This window comes from Coturnix japonica, chromosome 3 (genome assembly GCF_001577835.2).
Source record: "Coturnix japonica isolate 7356 chromosome 3, Coturnix japonica 2.1, whole genome shotgun sequence".
Taxonomy (NCBI): domain Eukaryota; kingdom Metazoa; phylum Chordata; class Aves; order Galliformes; family Phasianidae; genus Coturnix; species Coturnix japonica.
The window spans coordinates 25,923,609-25,944,556 of NC_029518.1; the positions used below are offsets into that span (position 1 = coordinate 25,923,609).

The 20,948-nt window shown below is 33.1% G+C and overlaps 1 protein-coding gene across 4 annotated transcripts in view; it reads left to right on the forward strand.

The window, feature by feature from the left end:
• KIF6 (kinesin family member 6) overlaps positions 1–20,948 on the forward strand; it is a 121,951-nt gene that overhangs the window by 5,930 nt on the left and 95,073 nt on the right. For 3 of the 4 annotated variants that reach the window (XR_004306483.1, XM_032443231.1, XM_032443232.1), the window contains exons 4-8: positions 1,010–1,157; positions 3,497–3,606; positions 10,713–10,842; positions 16,952–17,158; positions 19,755–19,898. Coding sequence is in view for 3 of the 4 variants with exons in the window: in XM_032443231.1 (XP_032299122.1) it covers positions 1,010–1,157; positions 3,497–3,606; positions 10,713–10,842; positions 16,952–17,158; positions 19,755–19,898 (739 nt within the window). In the remaining variant the exon portion in view is untranslated. The remainder of the gene's footprint in view (positions 1–1,009; positions 1,158–3,496; positions 3,607–10,712; positions 10,843–16,951; positions 17,159–19,754; positions 19,899–20,948) is intronic. The other variant, XM_032443233.1, reaches the window with a different exon arrangement.

The window sequence follows — 20,948 nt, forward strand, 5'->3', positions numbered from 1 at the left end:
TCAGAGTTACAAATTATTTTACTAAATTTTTGTTTGTTTTCAGACAAATGAAAATTCAAAATAATTGTCATCTATCATTTTTACCTCATTGTTTATAGCTAGTTAGATTGAATTTCAGGATGTTAGAGCACTTAAAATCCATTTCAAGGTCAAGGCAGTTGACCTGACAACAATTAACAAGAAATTGGTCTAGAAGTGTGGTGATAAAAAATCTATCTTTTGAGACAGAGCTGCACAAGGGTAACAAATACTTATCAACTATGAATATCAGTAGATATTTTAAACACAGTACACACAGTTTTACTTTTTAATATCAGGAGAAAAGAAAATTTTACATTTGCATTTCAGATGTCAGCTAACCAGGTGTCTTCTTTGGTAAAAATAGAAGTCTCTCTTTAAAGCAGTACAAGAAACTTCACCATCTATTAAAAAGAAAATAACTGCTGAATTATTCTGTCCATTTGCACCAACTTCTCATTGGTGGAATCTATATTACCACAATTTGGGAGTACTTTTTTTCTTTCTTTGCATTAAAACCCCAGTCTTCTAAAAGGAAATCAGGACTAAAAGTCAGGATCAAAATTAAAATTTTGTCTCGTCAGCAATGGCTGATGAAAATCACATCTGCTGCAGTCTATTCCAATCTAATTTCCTGTTGTGTGTGCAGCTGAACTACTGTTCAGCCTACTGCTGTACAGCCTATCTCCTATTCTCCTGTTTAACAGAAATCAGATGAACATCAATAGTGTAAGTCTGATTTGTGGAGAAAAGCATTTTGGATAGGCTTTTTTAGGTGCTTCAGTAAATGTGAGGTGTGAAAAAAGCCCATGTCTGAATGGCATTTCAGGCTGCATAAATTCTATTGAATCTGAAATAAATATGTTGAATAGAAGACAGCTGCTGTGTATTTAAACATTACTGTTAACTGCATTTTGGTTCTATACAAAGATTATAGAAAATATGCTGTAGATATTAATTATCACTTCTTTTTTCATTATTTTTTCTATAGTGCTTTGGCAGGATATAATGGTACTATCTTTGCATATGGCCAGACAGGTAGTGGTAAAACATTTACAATCACAGGAGGAGCTGAACGTTACAGTGATCGAGGCATCATTCCCAGGACTCTGTCTTACATTTTTGATCAACTGCAGAAGGTACTGGAGACTAGTTTCTGCATTTGTTGTTTTTCTTTTTTAACTTTTTAATGACTGGTGTAAAAATATTTAACTATATTTTGAAGGACTATTTTTATAATACTGTACAAAGAAGCCCTAAAATTTGTAATTCAGTAATGGTGAAGAAAACATGTAACTTGTCATGAAATATTACACAATAATATGCCGCTAGTAGTGTTGGTTAAATGTCTTGTTGCAGTAGAATGAAACAACAGATATCAAAGGATGTTAATAATTATAAAAAACAAACAAACATGCTATTTTACAGTAGTTGCTATAAACTTTCAGACAAATAATCAGTTCTACTTGTCTTATCTTCACTGCTTCACCCTCTTTTTTCATTACATACATTGCATCACGTGCACGTCATAGAAAAATTCGACTCCTATACAATGATAAATCAACAATATTGCATTAAAGAAGGACCATTTTTTTGACTCTTCATGAGTTACATAATTTCTCTGTGCTTGACTGATACTAAAAAAAAACCAAACATCTTAGAATATTCAGCTATTAATTCAACACATTTGTATATTTTATGTAAATATTAACTATATTATGGACAGATAGCTAAATACATTTCTTATTATGAAAAAAATAATTCAAGTCAGTAATGCAGGATTTGAAAAGGTGTGTGTTCATTCTCCTTGTCTGCCCTTTACTTTTTAATTCCAATTACATGCTTATATGGAATGTTTTTATGTGTAGGTGATATTCCTAATAAAAGTCTGATTCATTCAGTATAATTGAATTCAAAGTGGTCATATGTTAGGCCCGTTTTTTAAAAATATAATTACATATGTATAACTTATGAATGAATTTTGTGAGTAGTAAAAATGTCATTTATTATTATTATTGCTGTTATTCATTTTTCCTAATGCACTCTTATTGAAAAGACAAAAACCTTTGGTCTGTTTTTAAAACATGATCAGAACCTAAAGAGAAGTGAACAGTGGCTAGAAAACTACTTTTAAAAATAATAAATTATATTCTGAATCTACATTTGCATGTGCTTTATGCTGAAATTGTTGACTTCTAGTGGAGAAATAGTCACGCCACCTGTGTAAATATGGGTTTGGCTTCACCAAAAAACTTCAGCAGTGCTAAGTTCAAGAAATATTTATATTTTGTTCTCTGTTCCTTTTTTCCCCTCATCTTGCAATATTTCTGACTTTTATAGTCCTCTTCCAGTTATTTCTTATTTCTTTTAATTGTTTCTAATATTCCACAGAAGATTTTCCTACCCCCATCAGCTCTGTGAAACTGTTTTGAGATTACTGAATATGACATAGCTGTTATGGTAAAACGTGATTCTAGTGTGGTAATTAAATTAAACCTAGGAGCTATGAACTTACTATTTGGTGAATCCATAAAGTAAAAGATGAACATTATAAATGCTCCATTTCAACAACTCTGGTTCTAGCCTTGGAGAAGTTTGGAGGGAAACTAAATACTTTCAAAACAGGTTTGTGATTACACAAATCAAAATCCCCTACAAAAATCTTGTGTCATTGTTGCACTTAGAAATTAATTAAGCTAATTTAGAGACCATTGTAGTCTCCTGAATATGACATCTTGTACTTTGAATAAAAGCTTGTGTTACCCCCTGTACAGAAAAACATTACACTTAGCATAAGGAAAATATGGGAGGTGAAAAACTGCAAAAGTCAATTGTGCTATACAGAAAAATTGAGGAATATAGAGAACAGCTAGAATCATGCACAGTGTTAAAGTGTTATGATAAAGAGATTAGAAATCGATATTTCACTAAATGATTCTAAATCTCATTAAATGCTCATTAAATGAAACAAATCTTTGGTGTTTTTATTTGTTTTTCTTTTTTTTCATAATTTTTTCATCATAATATGATGTTTTACCTCTATAACAACTTTTTTCATAGGATTGAAAAGCAGAATGATACATGGTTCCATAAGCTGGCTACTATACAAACTTTCTTTGGTTCATGGAACCAATAAATAGAAAAAGAAAAAACAAACTCAACTTTCTTCTAATCATGGACATAGTGGAATTCAGGGTGCTCTTGTTTTCATATTTGTTTTAAATTTCTCCTTTTTTTCTACTTTAGATTTTATGCATGTGGTCTCAGAAAACATACAAGTATCTCTAACTGAAAATATAAACTATACCCAAGAAAAGAAAATAGACAGAATGAGAGAGAAACATAGAAGCTGTAGTGATAAGTCAGTTTTCTGGCCTAGCTCTCACTTGTATTTATAGCTCTTACTTTGTCCCACTGTTTATTTGTTGTTTTATTATTTGTTTTTGTTTTGTTGTTGTTTTTTTTTTTTCTTATCCAGGATAACAGCAAAGTCTATACAACTCATGTTTCATACTTAGAAATCTACAATGAATGTGGTTATGATCTGTTGGACCCACGACATGAAGCTTCCAGATTAGAAGATTTGCCGTAAGTAACTGTCAGTGCTTTATGGGCTGTTTCAGTTTGGTTCCATGACGACATGATGTCACCAGTATGAGCCAGAGTCAAAACAACAGTCCATGGAGTGGTAATACCCAAATTATCTGTTGAATAAAAACTTTAATTCACAGACCTCAGCTGTTAAAATGGTGTATGTATACTGTCTTTTGGGATGGGAAAGGGCTTATCCTTCTAGATTTCCTGGAACCCAGATAAACTATCAGCTACATCATAACACTGGCTAAGCTGGAGGTTCAAACTTTCAAAGTCAGACCAGAGAAGAAGAAAAACTTTATCTTGCAACACAATAAAGCTGGACCCCATACCAGTTTGAATACTATGGAGACATTGCTAATTTTGGCTGGACTGTCCTAGCACGGTCACTTTATAGTCCCAGTTTTCTTACTTTTATCTGTTTGTGCTGAGGAAGGATGGGCTGAATGGCCAACATTTTCCTAGCAACGCTGTCATCATAGCAGCTGTGTAGGTGGGTCTCCTCCATCAAGTGCAGATATTCATGAGCACGGCATGCAGGCTCACATTCATCGCTGGTAAAAATGCTCAGCTAACAGTGATGACTATGTTTAAAAAGTGTTTTGCAGCTGAGAAGCTGTTCTATTGAATAGTGCTATTCTGCTCTTTGTATTGATTTTAGCTTCCCTGGAAATAAATAGGAGGCACTGCTTTCAGAGTGACCTAATATATGTCTATTACCATTTCAGTACCTCAGTTGTCAAGAAGTGTGTGTTCTGCAATAAATACATACCTTCATCACTCATATTTAAGATTGTGTAAAATTATTCAGTTAGTAAGACATTTTTGTTTATTTTTTAAGTTAATATTTTAGGGGTTAAACTTTCAGAAATAAATTATGTCTGAACTAAAATGGGAGTAGAAATTGCATAAAGTGTAATTACATGATCAGTTATATTTTAGTTGCTTGGACACATTCTTGAAAATGGCAAAGTAAATAGTAGTTACACAGACTTTAAAATATATTGAGTGTTTATTACCTGAGATATATTTCATTTTTTATTAAGAATTTTATGTATTTAAGACCTTTTAGGTTTTTACTGTTAGTAAGCAAAGTACAGAAGAATATAATTTACTCAGGTTTGCTTGAAAGCACATTTTTCATAGGAAAATGTATTTCTTAAACACTATTGCTTATTTTACTTTAAATTAGTGATACTAGACAATTTCCTGTTAAATTTTACCATGGATCATCAGGCTTTTAAGAACCATGAAAAGCAAATGCTGCTTTTCTGTGGCTTTGTAAATATTAGCAGCCTGTGCAAATATTCTCCCAATTATGTAAGATAGACAAAAAAAATATTGAAGAATTATATTATTTTAGAGGAGGAATCAAAAATTAGTTTAGTAGACAGATTGTTTTGGAGTGCTCTCGTTATCTATATTCTTGCAAAGATAGGACAGATGCAATTTGCTTCAGAGGTAGGTAATTCTGCCTAGTGAACTTTAGGTTAATGATTATATTATTTGTATTATTTATCAGTTCAGTGGAAGGTTTAAATTCAATGATGACATTTGTGTAATAAAAGTTATAAAAATTTCACAATGGACTCATTGATGATATTTGAAAAATCAAGGCATGAAAACAGTATTGATTTTTAAGGTAGAGTTATATGACAAAAAATTTATATTGCCCACTGTATCTAATCATTGCATGATTAATTTTGAAATTCTAAATTAATCTGGAATGAAAGAGGCTTTCATTAAAAAAACAAAACAAACACTGTTTTTCTGGAAATACATTCCTGACAAATGGTTGAATATATACTGTGTGTATTTCTATTTCTCTATGTATGCATATATAAATATGTATCCCATGTGTCTGTTTATGTACTTTTACTGAAAAGATGCTTTTCGCTTATTATTTTCCCTTGGAGCCATGCAAACTTAGGATTCACTCTAGTTTAAATTTACAATATTTGCTATATATAGCAAGTCTGCATAATTTGAAAGAGCTTTCAAGTCTGTATAACACAAATCTTTTCATGAGTTGCACTGTAACAATATTCTAAGTTTACAAAAAGAAGGCTCACAAACATGCTTTAATGCAGTCATGTTACTAACAGGTACATAAACAAACTTGAGTTTTAAACCCCAGTAAACTTACTTTTACAGAAAAAAAAAAAATCTAAATGTTACATTGTAATGATTTTACATATAGTCCATAGAAGGTACCTTTTGAAATACCCTAATACTTAGTATCCTGTAATCCTTTGTTTGCAACGGTAACTTGTTTTTCCTGTACAAAGTGTTTGTTCTGTTTGTTTGTTTTTTTTTAAGTTTTGTGACACTGTAGCAGAAACATAATTTATTCAGATGCAGCTTCAGTTGAATTATTAGGATGTAAAAAATTTAATGTCAATGATTCCATTCTATGCTTACACAAAGAAATAGAAATTAAAATATATAAAAGGCTTGAAACTACTGTTGTACAATATAGCTGATGAAAGAGTATTTGAATTCTTACTGCCATCTCTTGTTTCTATAAATGATTTGCAGGACTATTTGAATTAGGAAAATTAGCTTTTCATTTGCTCTAAGATTTTGCAAGAGGCTTTGTCTTCTAACAAGATTCCCATTACACAGTCTGATTTATGTAGCTCTCTTATATTGAATCAAACCAATTTATCTTCAGTTATAACCCATTTGTATAAATTCTTAATAAGTAATAAAAACAGTTAAGAAGAACTTGAAACTTTCCTGGCACTAAATAATAACAAAAATGTAAAGACTGAAATTCTAGAACTTTAAGCCATAGGTTAAATAATATCAACTAAAATTTAACATTTTTAACTGTTCAAATTATGGCAGGTGACACATTTGCATGTGAAGACAAAAATTAATGCTGGCTTACCTTAAAATAACAGTCAGTAGTTGAGGAGCTGCTTCACAAGGAGAATGGACAGCAATTAATCTGAACTGTCAGCCAGCAAAAGTGTTCCCCCATTTGTGTGTCAAAATGCTCTAAAATCACCTTTGATACTAAAACATATTTTACATAGTATGATTTTGGTTAACTCAAAACAAAACAAAAACAATAAAAAAAATCAACAAACAAGCAAACAAAACTAGCTAGTTTGTACTGTATCCTACTGAATCCTTCAAGAATCCATTCCTAGCCTGTGCTTCAGAAAGATGAGTTTTTTAAACTAGATATTAATTTATCAGAATTCCATAAAACAGAAAAGATTTTAAGGTATTAGTCAATTAAATTATTCAAATATCAACAATATGTCTTTGTAACATGCAGAACCGTCACAGTTCATGGAGTCAGTGTAAAATATTTTCACTTACTCTAGATTAACATATTAATCAACAACTTCATATAATCTATCCTATTTCTTCACTTGCCTCCAAGGGCCTACAGAGTTATTAAACTACTGACAAGAAAAGCTGAACCAGCAAATATGACAACCCTTGTGCTGCTTAACAGAAAAGAACACCCAACACCAAACAAAATCATAAAGGCTCAAGATACAGTTTTCTATGTGCAAGTAAAATAAATAACTTCCACTAATCTCCTTTTGATGCAAATTAACCTGTTCCTTGCCTCCAAACTCTTGATTCAGTGATGTTAGCCCTTCCCTTCTTCAGTGATTATTCCTTGTTTATTCATGGGGAAATAGCAGAGAGCCATTCTCAATCATTTCTTCAAAGATTATGTTCATTGCAGTTGCAAAAAATTGCATTTTAAATGTGTAAAGTATGTCAGTTCACATTATATGTATGTAGTTATGTATGTATATGACATTATGTTGAATCATCTCTAAACGTATAGGTTAGGAAGAAGTCAATGAATGCTTTCTGAAGTTATTTATCTACATCCTCTGTAGAGTGAATTAAATCAGTTCAGATTACTGTTGTCCTGTTTCAGACTTTCATTTAAAATGAAATACTTAGGTATTCAATGACTATTTTATTATGAATTGTATTACTGCAGTTGCCCATTAATTTTAACAGTTCTATTTCATTCATGTGTGAACTATTAATCTCGTATCTCAGTTCTAACTTGTTCAGCACTGGGCTGGATGGAAGCAAGAAAGGCAGTGCAGAATGCTTTCTGCATCTCAGTAAGACATGACAACAAATATCATTATAAGGTAATCAATTAAGACAGAATAAGGAGAGGAGGCAGTGAGTTCCTCCCTTCACATGTGGGATACGCCAAATTCATGCAGCATCAAATGAACTAGAATGGCTTTTCTCATGACACACTGCACAGAGTGTGGAAAGAAGTTCTCCCTTCTGGTCTCTTGAGCGACATTATTGTCTGCATAGTCTCCTTCTCATGCTGAAGTAGTATCACTATGTTCTGCTAACTAAAATTGTAAACGTTATATAACATCATATGTAACTTATATCACTGTGGTTCATTCTTCTTAGATGTTTATCAAGTTTTTGATATTATCTTAGATATCCACAGTTTTAATCCCCAAAGACTGATGTAAACATAGGAAACGTACTTTTTGTCATTTTTTCCCCAAAACCTTTTTTTTTTTTTTTTTTAATTACACAAAGTGATGAAATGCTATCAATTAACCAAAATAAATTTTAACATCAATATTTACAAGTAACAGGAACTTTATAGATGAAAGTATTCCTTATGTAAGGGTGTCTTGCATTAATGGCAGCTCAGCTGATGTAGAAAATAGCCTAAGTTAATAATGGCATAAGAAATGCTGTTCACATCCTACCGATTTCCTAATCTGCCACAGATTCCATCCATTAGGCCAAATGGAAAAGATTCTTTGTTTATAAAGAAAACAAAATCTTGTCTTTGCCTTCTTTCAGTCATAATGGATAACTTAACAGAGCTTTTCCACTACAAGATCCAAGTTAAGGCTATGAAATTTAAACATTTCATTAATTTACAGGAAGTTACATAAAATTCTATCATCGTATTATACAATAACTTTATGGCACAATAAAATAAAAGATTTTATTGTCATTTTGGAACTTGTCATTTTGAGACAGTTTTAACAGATGCTTCTTAAGATGTAAAAATTTGGACTTCCATTTAGAAATCCCCCTAATAGCTGGAAGACTATTGTATAGGAAGTTGTCAGTGGCTTGTGATGCTCCTGCTGTCTCTTTTTTACTTTAACAATCTTCCAAAGCTTTTTGTCCAAGCTAATATCTTTGTTGTTTGGAAATTAATTTAGACAAACTGTAGTCTGGATTAGAAGTTTTAGAGCTATTCCAGATGTTCATATTAAAGCAGCACTGATTTCCTGTATTATAAAAATTATTTCCTTTATAATAAAAAGAGGGAGATGATTCTTACAGTGCAGTTTGAAAACATTAAAATTAATCAAAGCATAGTATTTTAATTAGAAAAAAACTATGGGCTTTAGCATGTGATGTGTGCACAGACAGAATTAGGGCAGACGCAGCTTTATCAAAATATTGATATGCAAGAGCAGAACTGTGCTTTCAAAGTTACGCTCTCAATCAAGGAAGCAGGTTTCCATGACTGTATCAGGGCTATCTTATCCTAGAGTACAAAAAATAAGGCTATAAGCAGGCAGCAACCATGCTTGAAAAGCAATTGTTACACCTATTAGAGAAACAGCATGCCTACTTCTATATTTTTCTTCCTAAAAATAGTACACACATTGCAATATTTTCAAATTATTTATGTATTTCCACATCAATGCTTTGACCAAATGATAAATGGCTTTTGTAATGCTTTAGAATAATATTGTGGAATACTGTTTGGCTACAAAATTTGTCTCTGCAAACAAAACAAACACCAAATCAAAATCAAACTTTTACGTTTTTGAAATAGCTTAGAGTAATTAATGTGCAAGAAATATCAAGAGATAAAAATTCGAGCCCTATACTCCCTCTTGTGGTAAACCTCTAAGAATATTAAACACGTACATATTTATATATTTAAGCACACATGCATACTATCTGTCACCTTTTCATCCTTTATTGGTTTTTCTTGATGATTGCTTTTATTGCATTCTTTTTTTCTGTTGGTACAGAAAAAAAAAAAATTTAAGTTTAAAATAGTTCTGTTTTCCTCCAGGTTGTCTCAGAATGCATGTCATTTATCTTTACAATTTGTGTATATAACAATCAGAAAGACCAACATGCAACATGAGATGCAATGACAGAGGAACATACACAACAGAGAAATGTTATAGTGGAAGGAAAAAGGACTGTTCACCCGTCTCTGAAAACCTAGTCTCACAGAGGAAAATTCCCAGTGGCAGTCAGCCATAAAATAGGGTCTAAGAGAGGTGACCTGGTCACATAGCTGAATTGCCTTCACACTTGTGCTCCCAGGGCTGACCAAGTCCTTTCCCCAGGTGCTCAATCAATGGGTCAGGCCATGATTCAGCATTTACTACACTTTCAACACAATCTTCACTCTATGAGCTTTCCAGATTCCGTGATGTATCTACTTGACTTGCATTTTGGATGCTATAGATTGTACCATATTAGGAGACCCTAATGGTTCCTCAGTAAAGCCATTAAATTAAGTATATCTTATATGAGAAAGTCTGTTTAGAAGTTGAGAAAGTGTTTCAATTATGGTAAGTAGTTTTCCTAGAGCTTTTGCTATATCAAATACATATAGCAAATTACTAGAATCATATTGGCTACAGGTGTGATTGTCCTGAAATATTCTACACCTATTTTTTCATTGTGATTATGTTATGTTTTATGCATCATTAGTACTTAATAACTGTGGCAATGGCAGACAGATGCCTCACTCATTATTGGTTTGTGATGATTCACCTAACATCTTGTTCTTGAGATTTCATTCTACCTTACCAAAAAACAGTCCTGAAGCTTTTTCTAATAGGCACATCTTTTATATTTTCTTTTTCCATTTGGGTGCTTATAATAGAGGAATAAAAGAGAGAAGACAGAATAAAACAAAAATAAATAATTATTTCCTTTAACATGTCTTGAACATTTGATATTTTCAGTGTTTTGATTATTCTGCGTTTTTAGATATTACCTTCTAGTACAATCAAAATGGAAGTATAGAACAAAGGTAACTGTACAGTAATTCTACTTTTCTTTCCTTTTTTTCTGCTATGTAGAAGAGTGACAATAATGGAAGACCCTGATCAGAACATTCACCTGAAAAACCTATCTCTTCAGCAAGCAAGCAATGAAGAGGAAGCCCTAAACTTGCTCTTCTTGGGAGACACTAACAGAATGATTGCTGAGGTAAGAACTACTGCTACTAATCCTAATTGACACCATTGTTGGGTTTTTTTTCTTCAGAAGTCTCAAAACCTGTGGATACCACTGATAGAAAATTCACTAATGTTTATATCTTTGCAGCGTGCTGAGAGAATGCTTTCTTGGAATAGCTATCACTTATTATAGCAGTATGCACTTAATTTTGTGTGAACACTAAAATGATTCTTTTTAAAAAAAAAAAAATAATGTGGATTTCATTGTAGAGGTTTTACTTAAGTAGTTATCTTGCAACAGGTATGTTTTGATTCAGTTCAGAGAGTTTTCTGTGTGGTGCTTCTCCCTGAATGTTACAAAGTTTGCCACTTGTTATAATTTGGCCTTTCTGACTTTAGATGAATGGAGTAATTCGTAATAAGATTTAACAGATTGAGTGTTTTCACAAATTAGAGATTAATTCTGCAGTCTTGGAAAGAAGTTTATGATATCAACCATAAGTTCTCTAGAGATCAGCATTTTTAAATGTTAATTGAATTGTGATAATACTTCCTGACCTCAGAAAAGATGAGGGTCCTATTTAATTGAGCTTTAAAAGACACTAAATAAGTTTACTTAAATAGAAAAGTATGTAGGACTAAAATAACTGTCATAGATTGAATAGGAAATCTGTAGCAGAATAGCAGTCTCTAAAATTGCCAACTAATACCTTAGCCCTGAGATAATCCTTCTTCGAAAAGTTGTGGTACTGTTTTGAATATAAGAATGACTATTTGGAGTTTTAGGGCTGCATTTTTGCCCTTGTAATAACAAGAAAAAGTACTAATAATTTTTAAAATCTGTAGGCTACATTTATTCATTAAATACCAGAATGAAAGAAGAAAATTTATAATAGAATACATCTTACTCACATGTACAGCGACAATAATGAAAACATGGTAGTAAATATCCAAAAGGTTATTTACAGGAAAACCTCACCTGTATGGAAGGCTTCAGTCTGCTGGGAAACACTGAGGCAATCTCCACCATTAATCTAGTCTAATTAGTGTAGAATTGTTTTTTATAGTATGAGACCAATATTTCATTCCAGTTTAGATGTGTGCTAGAGGCTATGGAAATGGGGAAAAAAAAGAAAACAAACCTGAATGCAAAACACTTCTTAATATAAAAATCCAAAAAGGAAATTATTCTCTTATGTTTTGACAGGGGGAAATGGGAAGAGAACAAACTCAGAAAAATGATTATTCTATTGGCTACTATTTCAACTGGATTAACTTGATTATTTTTTCATCTGTTTGATTCCTGTAAAGCACAGTCTCTTATGACATTTGAAGGCATATGGATCTCAGTGATAATTTATTGACAAAATACGAATTTACTCATGTTTTCATTTTTAGGTCAACATTATCATTTAGGTAGCTCAGATACAAGCAAACAAGGAATTCCAAAAGATAATTTGCATATATGACTCTGATGGTAGCAAAAGTGTCTTAAGAAAACTCATTTGGTTTTCAGTAATGTTAGCAATCATTTTATTTTTCTTTATAAACTATTAATATGACTTCAGCTTAAATGTTCTTTTCTAATGTCTTGAAACTGGAAGCTCTTGTTATCACTGTCCTCTGCTGTAATATGCTGAGCCTCTGTGATTAATTATGTCTTAGTTCTTTTTAGTATTTCCCTTACAACAGCAGAGTAAGGTAGACACAGTAGCCTTCCAGAGGCACGTATCAATTTCAAAACTTCAAAATCTTTTTGTGAGATTGACATTTTTAAATACCACAGTTGTGGGTATGTTTAACATTTATTTTTCCTCTAATGAAGGATTGCTTCATTTTATTGTGGAAGGAAATGTTTTACTCCATGGTTTTATAACTATAATACTCCATTGTTTAAAATTGGAAGACAGTGCATGCTGCACAGTATTTGTTCCATCATTTAAAATATTTAAAGTACTCATGGGATAAGCAGTAAGTTTTTGGCAACGTATAAATATTTCTTTTTAAAAGAATGAAACTTTGAAACATTTGAAGATAGCTATGGGGACTGACTTGCGACCTGTGAAATGGACTCATTCCTTTTACTTTTACTGTCCATTAGTATTCTCAGGAGTATATTTAGGGAACCACTGATAGTGTTTGAATTCATTGCTTTCTAGAAGAAATATGAAAAACAGGATTTGAACATGTGAACATACCAGATTTAGTGACACTTGCTAAGAAAGTGAATTATCCAAGTTAAAGCTTCATTCTAGTATGAATTAGAATTTTCTGCTTTCCAAGATTGCTCATTGGTATCAGTTGCTAAGTTATTTCTACTCTTTGAAACTTGCTGTATAACAAGATCAGCAGCAAATGGCATCACCATTTCAGTGCAGGTGCTTTCCTTTCAGTGGTAAAGCAATTACTGTGTCATACATACTGTTTTGAGTTGTCCTTAAAATGCTCTGGGATTCGTATGGCAAAAGGCATTGTATAAAGTAAATAAAATTCTCACTGGGATTACTTAAAGCTATCTGAGTTACCATGCTCTAAATGAGAAATTGCACTTGTCGCAGTTATGCAATGGTAAGGCATAGAGCACTGTTTTTCCAAATCAGGGAAGTCAGATAATATCTACTTTCATTATAATTTCATAGCAATCAATTTGCAATTGTAACTGTGCCAAGCATAACTAGATACTTCCAAAAATCCCCTTCACTTGAACTGTATCAATGAAAAAGGGAACTGTAGAAGTACTAAGATCTCCTTCATCTACCAAATATGAAGGCAGGAAATTCCTGTTCTTGAATGTACAGGTTCTTCCATATAACATGGTTCTGTAGTAACCTTAAGGGTTAGGCAGATATACTCATTGCTTTCTAACACAAGACTCTCTGCTCCTTTCACCTAGCAGTCTGTTCTCTGCTATGAACTAACAGTGTGAATATTAGATTATTTTAAAGATAAATTTCAACCAGAGAAATAGGTAGAGTGAAGCTGCTTTATTATCAACCTTGTAGTACACAGCAGCTATTTTCTTGCTGTCTGAACTGTAAAATGACTAAAGCTGTCAGAATTCCCTTATTCAGCAATCCATCTGATTGTATCTAGAGACCAGAGAAAGTCCATTTGATATTTGCCTTGGATGCTGTCACTGTCAGTGCTTTCTCTTTCTAGTAGCCCTGGTTCAAAATCTGGACAATAAAAAGGGGGACAGAGAAAAATAAAAGCTTGTACCATTTCAGAGACATTTTCTTGAGAAAATGGAACTATTCCCATAAACAGAGAAGTCAGCGTTCTTTCATTTGTGCATTGGTTATTCCTGAATTCACTCATACAATACAATCATATTCTTTTTAATTTCTAATCAGTTTGATTCAAAGAATAAGATTCCACCGAAGCAATATTAGGCATCGAAGTTCAGATGGTTTGTGATTATGGGTTGAATGACTGCCTTTAACCAGTGAGATCTTTTTGTCTCAGCTGTCCTGAACTCTTCCGTTTTTTCTCTGAGAGTATTTGGCAGCCATAATCAATATATTCTTTCAGATTATAGCAGCTCATGTAGGTTTAATGCTTGTTTTCAGGCAGTCTTTCATATATTTTTTTTCTATTTAAGAAACATTCTCCTTCTTAGGGAGTCAGACATTAAGATCCCTACCCGGGCCAGTGGCTTCCAGTTTCTTACTATTGTAATACCAGCATCAACAAACAAAAGATTGGGAAATACATAATTTCTTGTAAGGTAGATAACAACTGTAGTAAGATGGATTACTTGGGCTGCAGCAATTTCTGGACTTTTCATGAGATGTTATTGCTTGACAGAAACATCCAAATTGGATGCCTCTTGCAATTTGGTTGTGTAGTATGTTTTCATTTCATTAGAAACCACTTTCTTGCAACTGCTGTATGAATGATGTAATGTAGAGAAGTTATGTGATTTAAAACAATGTATTTAATTTCAGCAGACCCAGGTATGCCCTGATCGTGTTGAAAAGACAACAGGGTGCATGTCCTTGAAATCTGGCTTGTATATATTTTCAATCATCAAACCAAATGATGTAGCTTTATGAAAATGTGATCTTGAAAGATGTTGCTGATTTCCTCTTTTACCGTGCCACAAATGGACAACAACAGATGACCCGGTATTAATTCCTTTCTACTTCTATGGGTATCACAAAGAATCTGAAGTCTGCTTATGTGGTTTATGATGTTACAGAATTCATGGAAAAAATTATTTCTTATAAGTAGCTGCAGCTCATCTGTTATTCTATATATAGCCTTCACAATAGCAACCATCTGCTGAAAGCCAGTCCATTCCCCTCTTCTTTTTTTCCCTTCATCACATCAAATTAGCGTATGATTTCATATACATATGTTTGGAATACTGCTAACAAAGCCAAAATGAACTCCAAAAGCCACTGAAGGAACCTTTTAGTAAATTCTGAGACACTGTCCAGAAGATTTTGTTTAGTTTTGTTTTCAGTTTTCAAATTTCCTGAACAGCTGAATCACAATAGTCAGAAATTGCATAGATGACTGTAAAAAATAAATAAAAATTTAAAAGGTGACGTTAATTTTGAAATGAAAACATTGACATTTCTGTTCCTTTGTGCTTTTCGTGTACTTGCACAGTAAAAGAGAACTTCGGTAAAATATTGTTTCCTTCAAGATTACATTGCAGTAAAGCAACATTGTTTGCTCCAAAACTGGAAAGAATATGCAAGAGATTTTTGAGGACATGCAGCCCCATCTCTTTATTGACCCACCCAGGGCACACCTGTATCTGCTGAAATTAAATGAACTGTTATCTGTTTAAATTTGTATTGCCTTACACTTCCTGTGAGAGTTTCCTTTAAAGGAAAACTGGAAAGTGGAGATAGAAACAAATTGTACAAATGTGTATCAGCATATTGATTAAAGCATGGTACTACTCTGAAGAAGGACTGTGTTGAAATAGTAGTTTAGAGTACAAGGCAGTGACTTCCTAATTGGCTTCATTCATTTTACATTAGGGGAAAAAAAAAGAAAAAAGAAAAAAAAAAAAAAAAAAAAGAGAGAGAGAGAGAGAAGAAAGCAATGGGGTATCTAATAATCGATCCAGCAGAACCTACTTTTAACTTGAAAAATCAAGTTGTGTTTTGCCTTAGAAAATAAATTCCTAATAGTGCAAATCTTGTACTGAGCTAATATTTGGAATTCTGAAACTTGGTGTCCAAAGCTGTTTTCTTCCTTTTTCTTATCTTCATTTGCCTCTGCTGGGATTAAACAGGTATTATTAAAATTATATACTGAAATACATGAGTATTTACTGCACAGTGAAACTAAATGCTTGTTCTGAAGTATGATAACGGCTTCTGCTTCTTGCATACATTTAGCAGCTTTTCCTCATCTCTTGTGTTTCCAAAGCTAGACTTTGATGTTTAGTCTGATTTAAGCTTGTCTGCACTGCAGTGCGACTCATGCAATGACTGTAGTGAAGAATGTCCTTAAGTTTTAATTCTCTTTAGGCTTCAGAGCTGGAAAAATAAAGTATCCAATCCTGCTTTCCGAAGCTGCAAATATTAAAATCATAGCTCTCATAGTAAAATAAGTAAAACTGGCTCTGATTGTTCATGGAATCTGAATTGTTATATAAACTGTATTTTAGCTATTCTTAGGAGAGCTTTCTTGCTTTTCAGACTTCAAGGACCTATACCTTTCCCTGAACCTGTTTATTTTTGGTATTTTTGTGGTGTTTTGCTGCCATTCACCGTCCCCTTGTTTGTCTAGCTTTGCCCCTGTAGGCATCATATCATGTAGTTGCACTCTGATGCTCTATACAGGATTACGAAACTGCTCTCTGATCTATATGCCCTTTACTAGTAGTATTCCTCAGTATAGTGAGGCCAGCTGCTTTGCTGATGTCCTTGGTGTCAGAATATCTCAGAAGAAACATAGCTGCTTGCTTGCAGTACAATCTGTCTCAACTAAAATTATCCAAGCACTTGACTGGAAAGTGAGTGTTGGGTAAATACTTCTGGGTTCTTCTTGCATGGTTATTATAGGTGAAGTAGCTCATAAATTAGATGATTACGATTTCCTAATTTTAAAGGTATGAAAAGCAAAGTGGATATGCTAAATAAGCATTAAATACTCTCAATTTTCTTTTGTTGTAGACCCCGATGAATCAAGCCTCAACTCGATCTCACTGCATTTTCACTATTCACATCTCTAGCAAGGAACCTGGATCTCCAACTATCCGACATTCCAAGTTACACTTAGTAGACCTTGCGGGATCAGAGCGTGTTGCAAAGACTGGAGTTGGAGGTCATTTATTGACAGAAGCCAAATATATTAACTTATCATTACACTATTTAGAGCAGGTAAAGTTCAAACAGCCTGAAACTGTTTTCCTTTACTACAATCCCAGTGAACACTGTTCATTGTGTTTTTAATATTCACAGAATCACCAAGGTTGGAAAAGACCTACAAGATCATCCAGTCCAACCATCCAGCCATCACCAATAGTTCTCACTAAACCATGTCCCTCAACACAGCTTCCACACATTCCTTGAACACCTCCAGGGTCAGGGACTCCACCGCCTCCCTGGGCATTCCAGTCCATTCCAGTGCCTGACCACTCTTTCAGAAAAGTAATGTATCTCATCTGGCCCAATGGACTTGTGGCAGTCCAGTTGGAGCAGTAGTTTCTGACTGTTTCCTCCTAAATCTTGGACAGTTTTTTCTGATCCCCAGCCGAGACTACCAGGTCAGAGAGAGGAGTACCCTGAGGATAACTGGTCTGACCTTTAAAGACAGGTGTAAGGAAGGCATTCAGAACCTCTGCCTTTTCCTTATCCTCAGTGGTTACATTATTGGTCACATATTGGTTTCTATGTTCAGTTGATCAAGACTGTATTTGCTGCAGTTTTTTAAAAAATATTAAAGTTGATCATCCCTCATTTGAAATACAATGTTTTCATTTAGATAAATCTTAATGATTAAACACAGAGCTATGTTAGCTCTGTTAGGCAAGAACAGGGAATCTTGAGCACATTGCAAAGTGTATAATAACCAATGGTAAATCTCAGATCTTATTTTTTGCTTAATACTTTTCCTAAATTTTTCAGTAAAGCTAAACTGCGAGTGATTTTAACTGCTCTCCACTGTTATGCTTCATTTAATGTGCAATTTTACAAAAAGTGGTGATATATCTGAGCTTTCAGGTTTAGCAGATTAATGAGCTCTTAAAGTGGTTTGTTTCACTCAGTAGAAATTAAACTCTGCCTTAAACTGTGATGATTTAAATAATCATATTACAGTCCTGGTTGGACATGAACATCCTTTTAAATCATATCACAATAAGGCTACATATAACACAATAATTATTCAGTTATCGCATCTTCTTGGCTGTTAGAAGATTCAGGTTGGTTTAGATGCTGGATAACGTACACTGGTCCCTGTCACTTGGTTAAAGAACATCTTTTATACTCGTCCACCTTTCTTTTACAGATTTCTTCTTGACTGGATTTTGAGATTTATATAGTGCTTTCGGTGAGGTTTTACCTAAGGGACTTAATGCCATCATCTCCTCAGTTCTGTGACACTTGCACATGACGATACAGTGGCTTCAGTGTTGTGAGAGATAGTTACTTAGCTTTTCAGAACAGTGTAGGAAAGCTCGTATCCTTCCTGAGCTCCAGGCTTCCTGCATGAACTCCAGCAAAAATTGAATTTCCTTGTAACGTAGTTGCTGTTATTAACAGAAATAAAATATCTTCATCTGGCTCTTATCCCATTTTGCCAATTTGGACTGTAATCTCTGTATGGCAGAATCTGAGTGTAAACTTGAGTGTAAACTAATGTATCCCCTATATTAGTATAAGTTAATACAATAAATGTGTTAGTTTACAATATTGCTTTCTATGTAAGATATACTATCTTTCCATCTAATGAGTTGTAGTACACAAGATTTTAAAATTTGGATCCAGGAAAGTGATTTCAGATTCCTTTACAAAATAATAATAGTCCTATTATCCTTGACTCCTCTGAGGACTGCTGGCATAAGAAATTATAATAAGAAATTTTAACTTTTTAAAGATTTCTTAGATAAAGGAGCCAATAAAAATGTTAGTACTAAATTTTGTATAACAGCAATTTTATTTTGTTGTATTAAAAGAGATGTGTGCTGCTATATAACATTTACTGAAGGAAAACAACTCCTCGCCATTTACAATAGCTTGCATAACTTATGTAACTACAGTTTTTAACTACAGTGCTTGGGCAGGTCTCAGTTCAAATCTTTTATATTTCAACAGATTATGGTGTAATCTAACTTTTATTAATGATAATTACATCCCATAATGTAAACAGCTGAGAATAGAAGCTGAGAATGTTAGGTGTATCATTTCCTTTTTGGTCAAGATGTATAGACCAGTGTTTTTGTTCTGGTGGCACATAGTAATAATGCACTCTTGTAATAGTGCATGCACTTTTCAAGACATTTTCTTGGAAGCTGGTGCATTGATCTCTCTAAGAACCATGTGCTTTAAGACTGTGTCATTTAAAAGCGTGCTTCAGCCAATTTTAGGGAAGTTTCTACATGAATATTATTTATTTTTAATTTATTACTATGCTAGGAAAAAAAAAAAAAAGTGATATTTTGAATAAGTTACTATGTCTTAGGCAAGTCTGTCATTTTTGTTATGTTCCGTTTCCACACTGCTGAGTGACTGTAAAGCTAGGATGTAGTAACATTAACCGTAATTGGTTTTTAGGCTCCGTGCCTACAAAGATGCAGACACAATGAAACTGAAGTGAAAGTTATACCAATAAAGTCAGAGGTTTTTCAGCTAGCTGGGTGCATAGCTGTAACTATTATTGTATTTAAGTTTCAATTTCTAAACAATTTTTTCCTTCTCTTTCTATGTTATTAATAAGTAAATTTAAATGCTTTTCCTGTCTCTATTGTTGTTCCAGGTAATAATTGCACTTGCAGAGAAAAACCGGTCCCACATTCCCTATCGAAACTCTATGATGACCTCAGTGCTAAGAGACAGCCTGGGAGGAAACTGCATGACCACAATGATAGCAACACTCTCTATAGACAAAAGAAACATAGAGGTCTGTTTGCTATTTCTATATATTTTCAATGAAAATGTTTTCAGTTAAGAAAAGATCCTAATCTGTTGACTTTTATTACAGTTTGCATTTCAAGTGTGTATACTTTCATTCTCCTTACGAAAAAACGTTTAACATTATTTCCAGTAAATAAATCTGTCAGTGGAAATTTCAGTAATGTATAGACAAATCTTCTAGGATTTGTTATTCTCTAATCTTAATTAATGTTAAGAAACAGCTGGAAAGGACTTTTTCCTAGTAAAGAACCATTATTTTTTTTTTAATTTACTATTTTTTTCTGAAGTATTAATCTTTGACCATGAACTGACCTGTTGGACTCTGAAGGTTGAATTGACTACAATTACATCAACATATGCTTTCACTGGCCAGGACAAAGAGGTCTAATACAATATATATGTGTGTACTGCAAATATAGTTGTACTTAGTTAATATATATAAATTTACATTAGTTGATCATCATTTCATGGAAACTGTACAGCTGAGGCAAACATTGGGACTAAGTGTTAAGAACAAAGATTACATGCATTTATTTTAATCATAAAGACAACTTTTCCTTAAAAAAAAAAAAAAAGTCTGAGCACTATGCAACCTTAATTCAGAGGCCAACCCTGCAAATATGGAAAGAGAAAATTCTTGCTTGTGTATTTGATTTAGTATTTCCATATGTCAGAGAAAGGAAAACTACAAAATTACTTTGATTCTGTGGTACAATTTTGTTCTTTCAATGTAGATTTGTAAGTCCTTACAGTTTTTAACAATAGCACACTGGCAGTTCTCAGAAAACTTTATCATACAGCTGATTAAACATGACTGTAACCTCCAGCTAATGGAGGTCGTTTTTTTTCTTTATTTATTAGGGATGTACATTTTCTTTTGTGTTCTGGCATGTAAGTATTAGCTGATCTCAAAGGAGGGAACAATACTTACAGATTCTCTGTTTCATTCCATGCACTAAATAGGAGTACCAATGTCATGGTTTAATAATTTTGTAATTTTTGCTATCAGTATTCCACATCATAACATCATAAACAG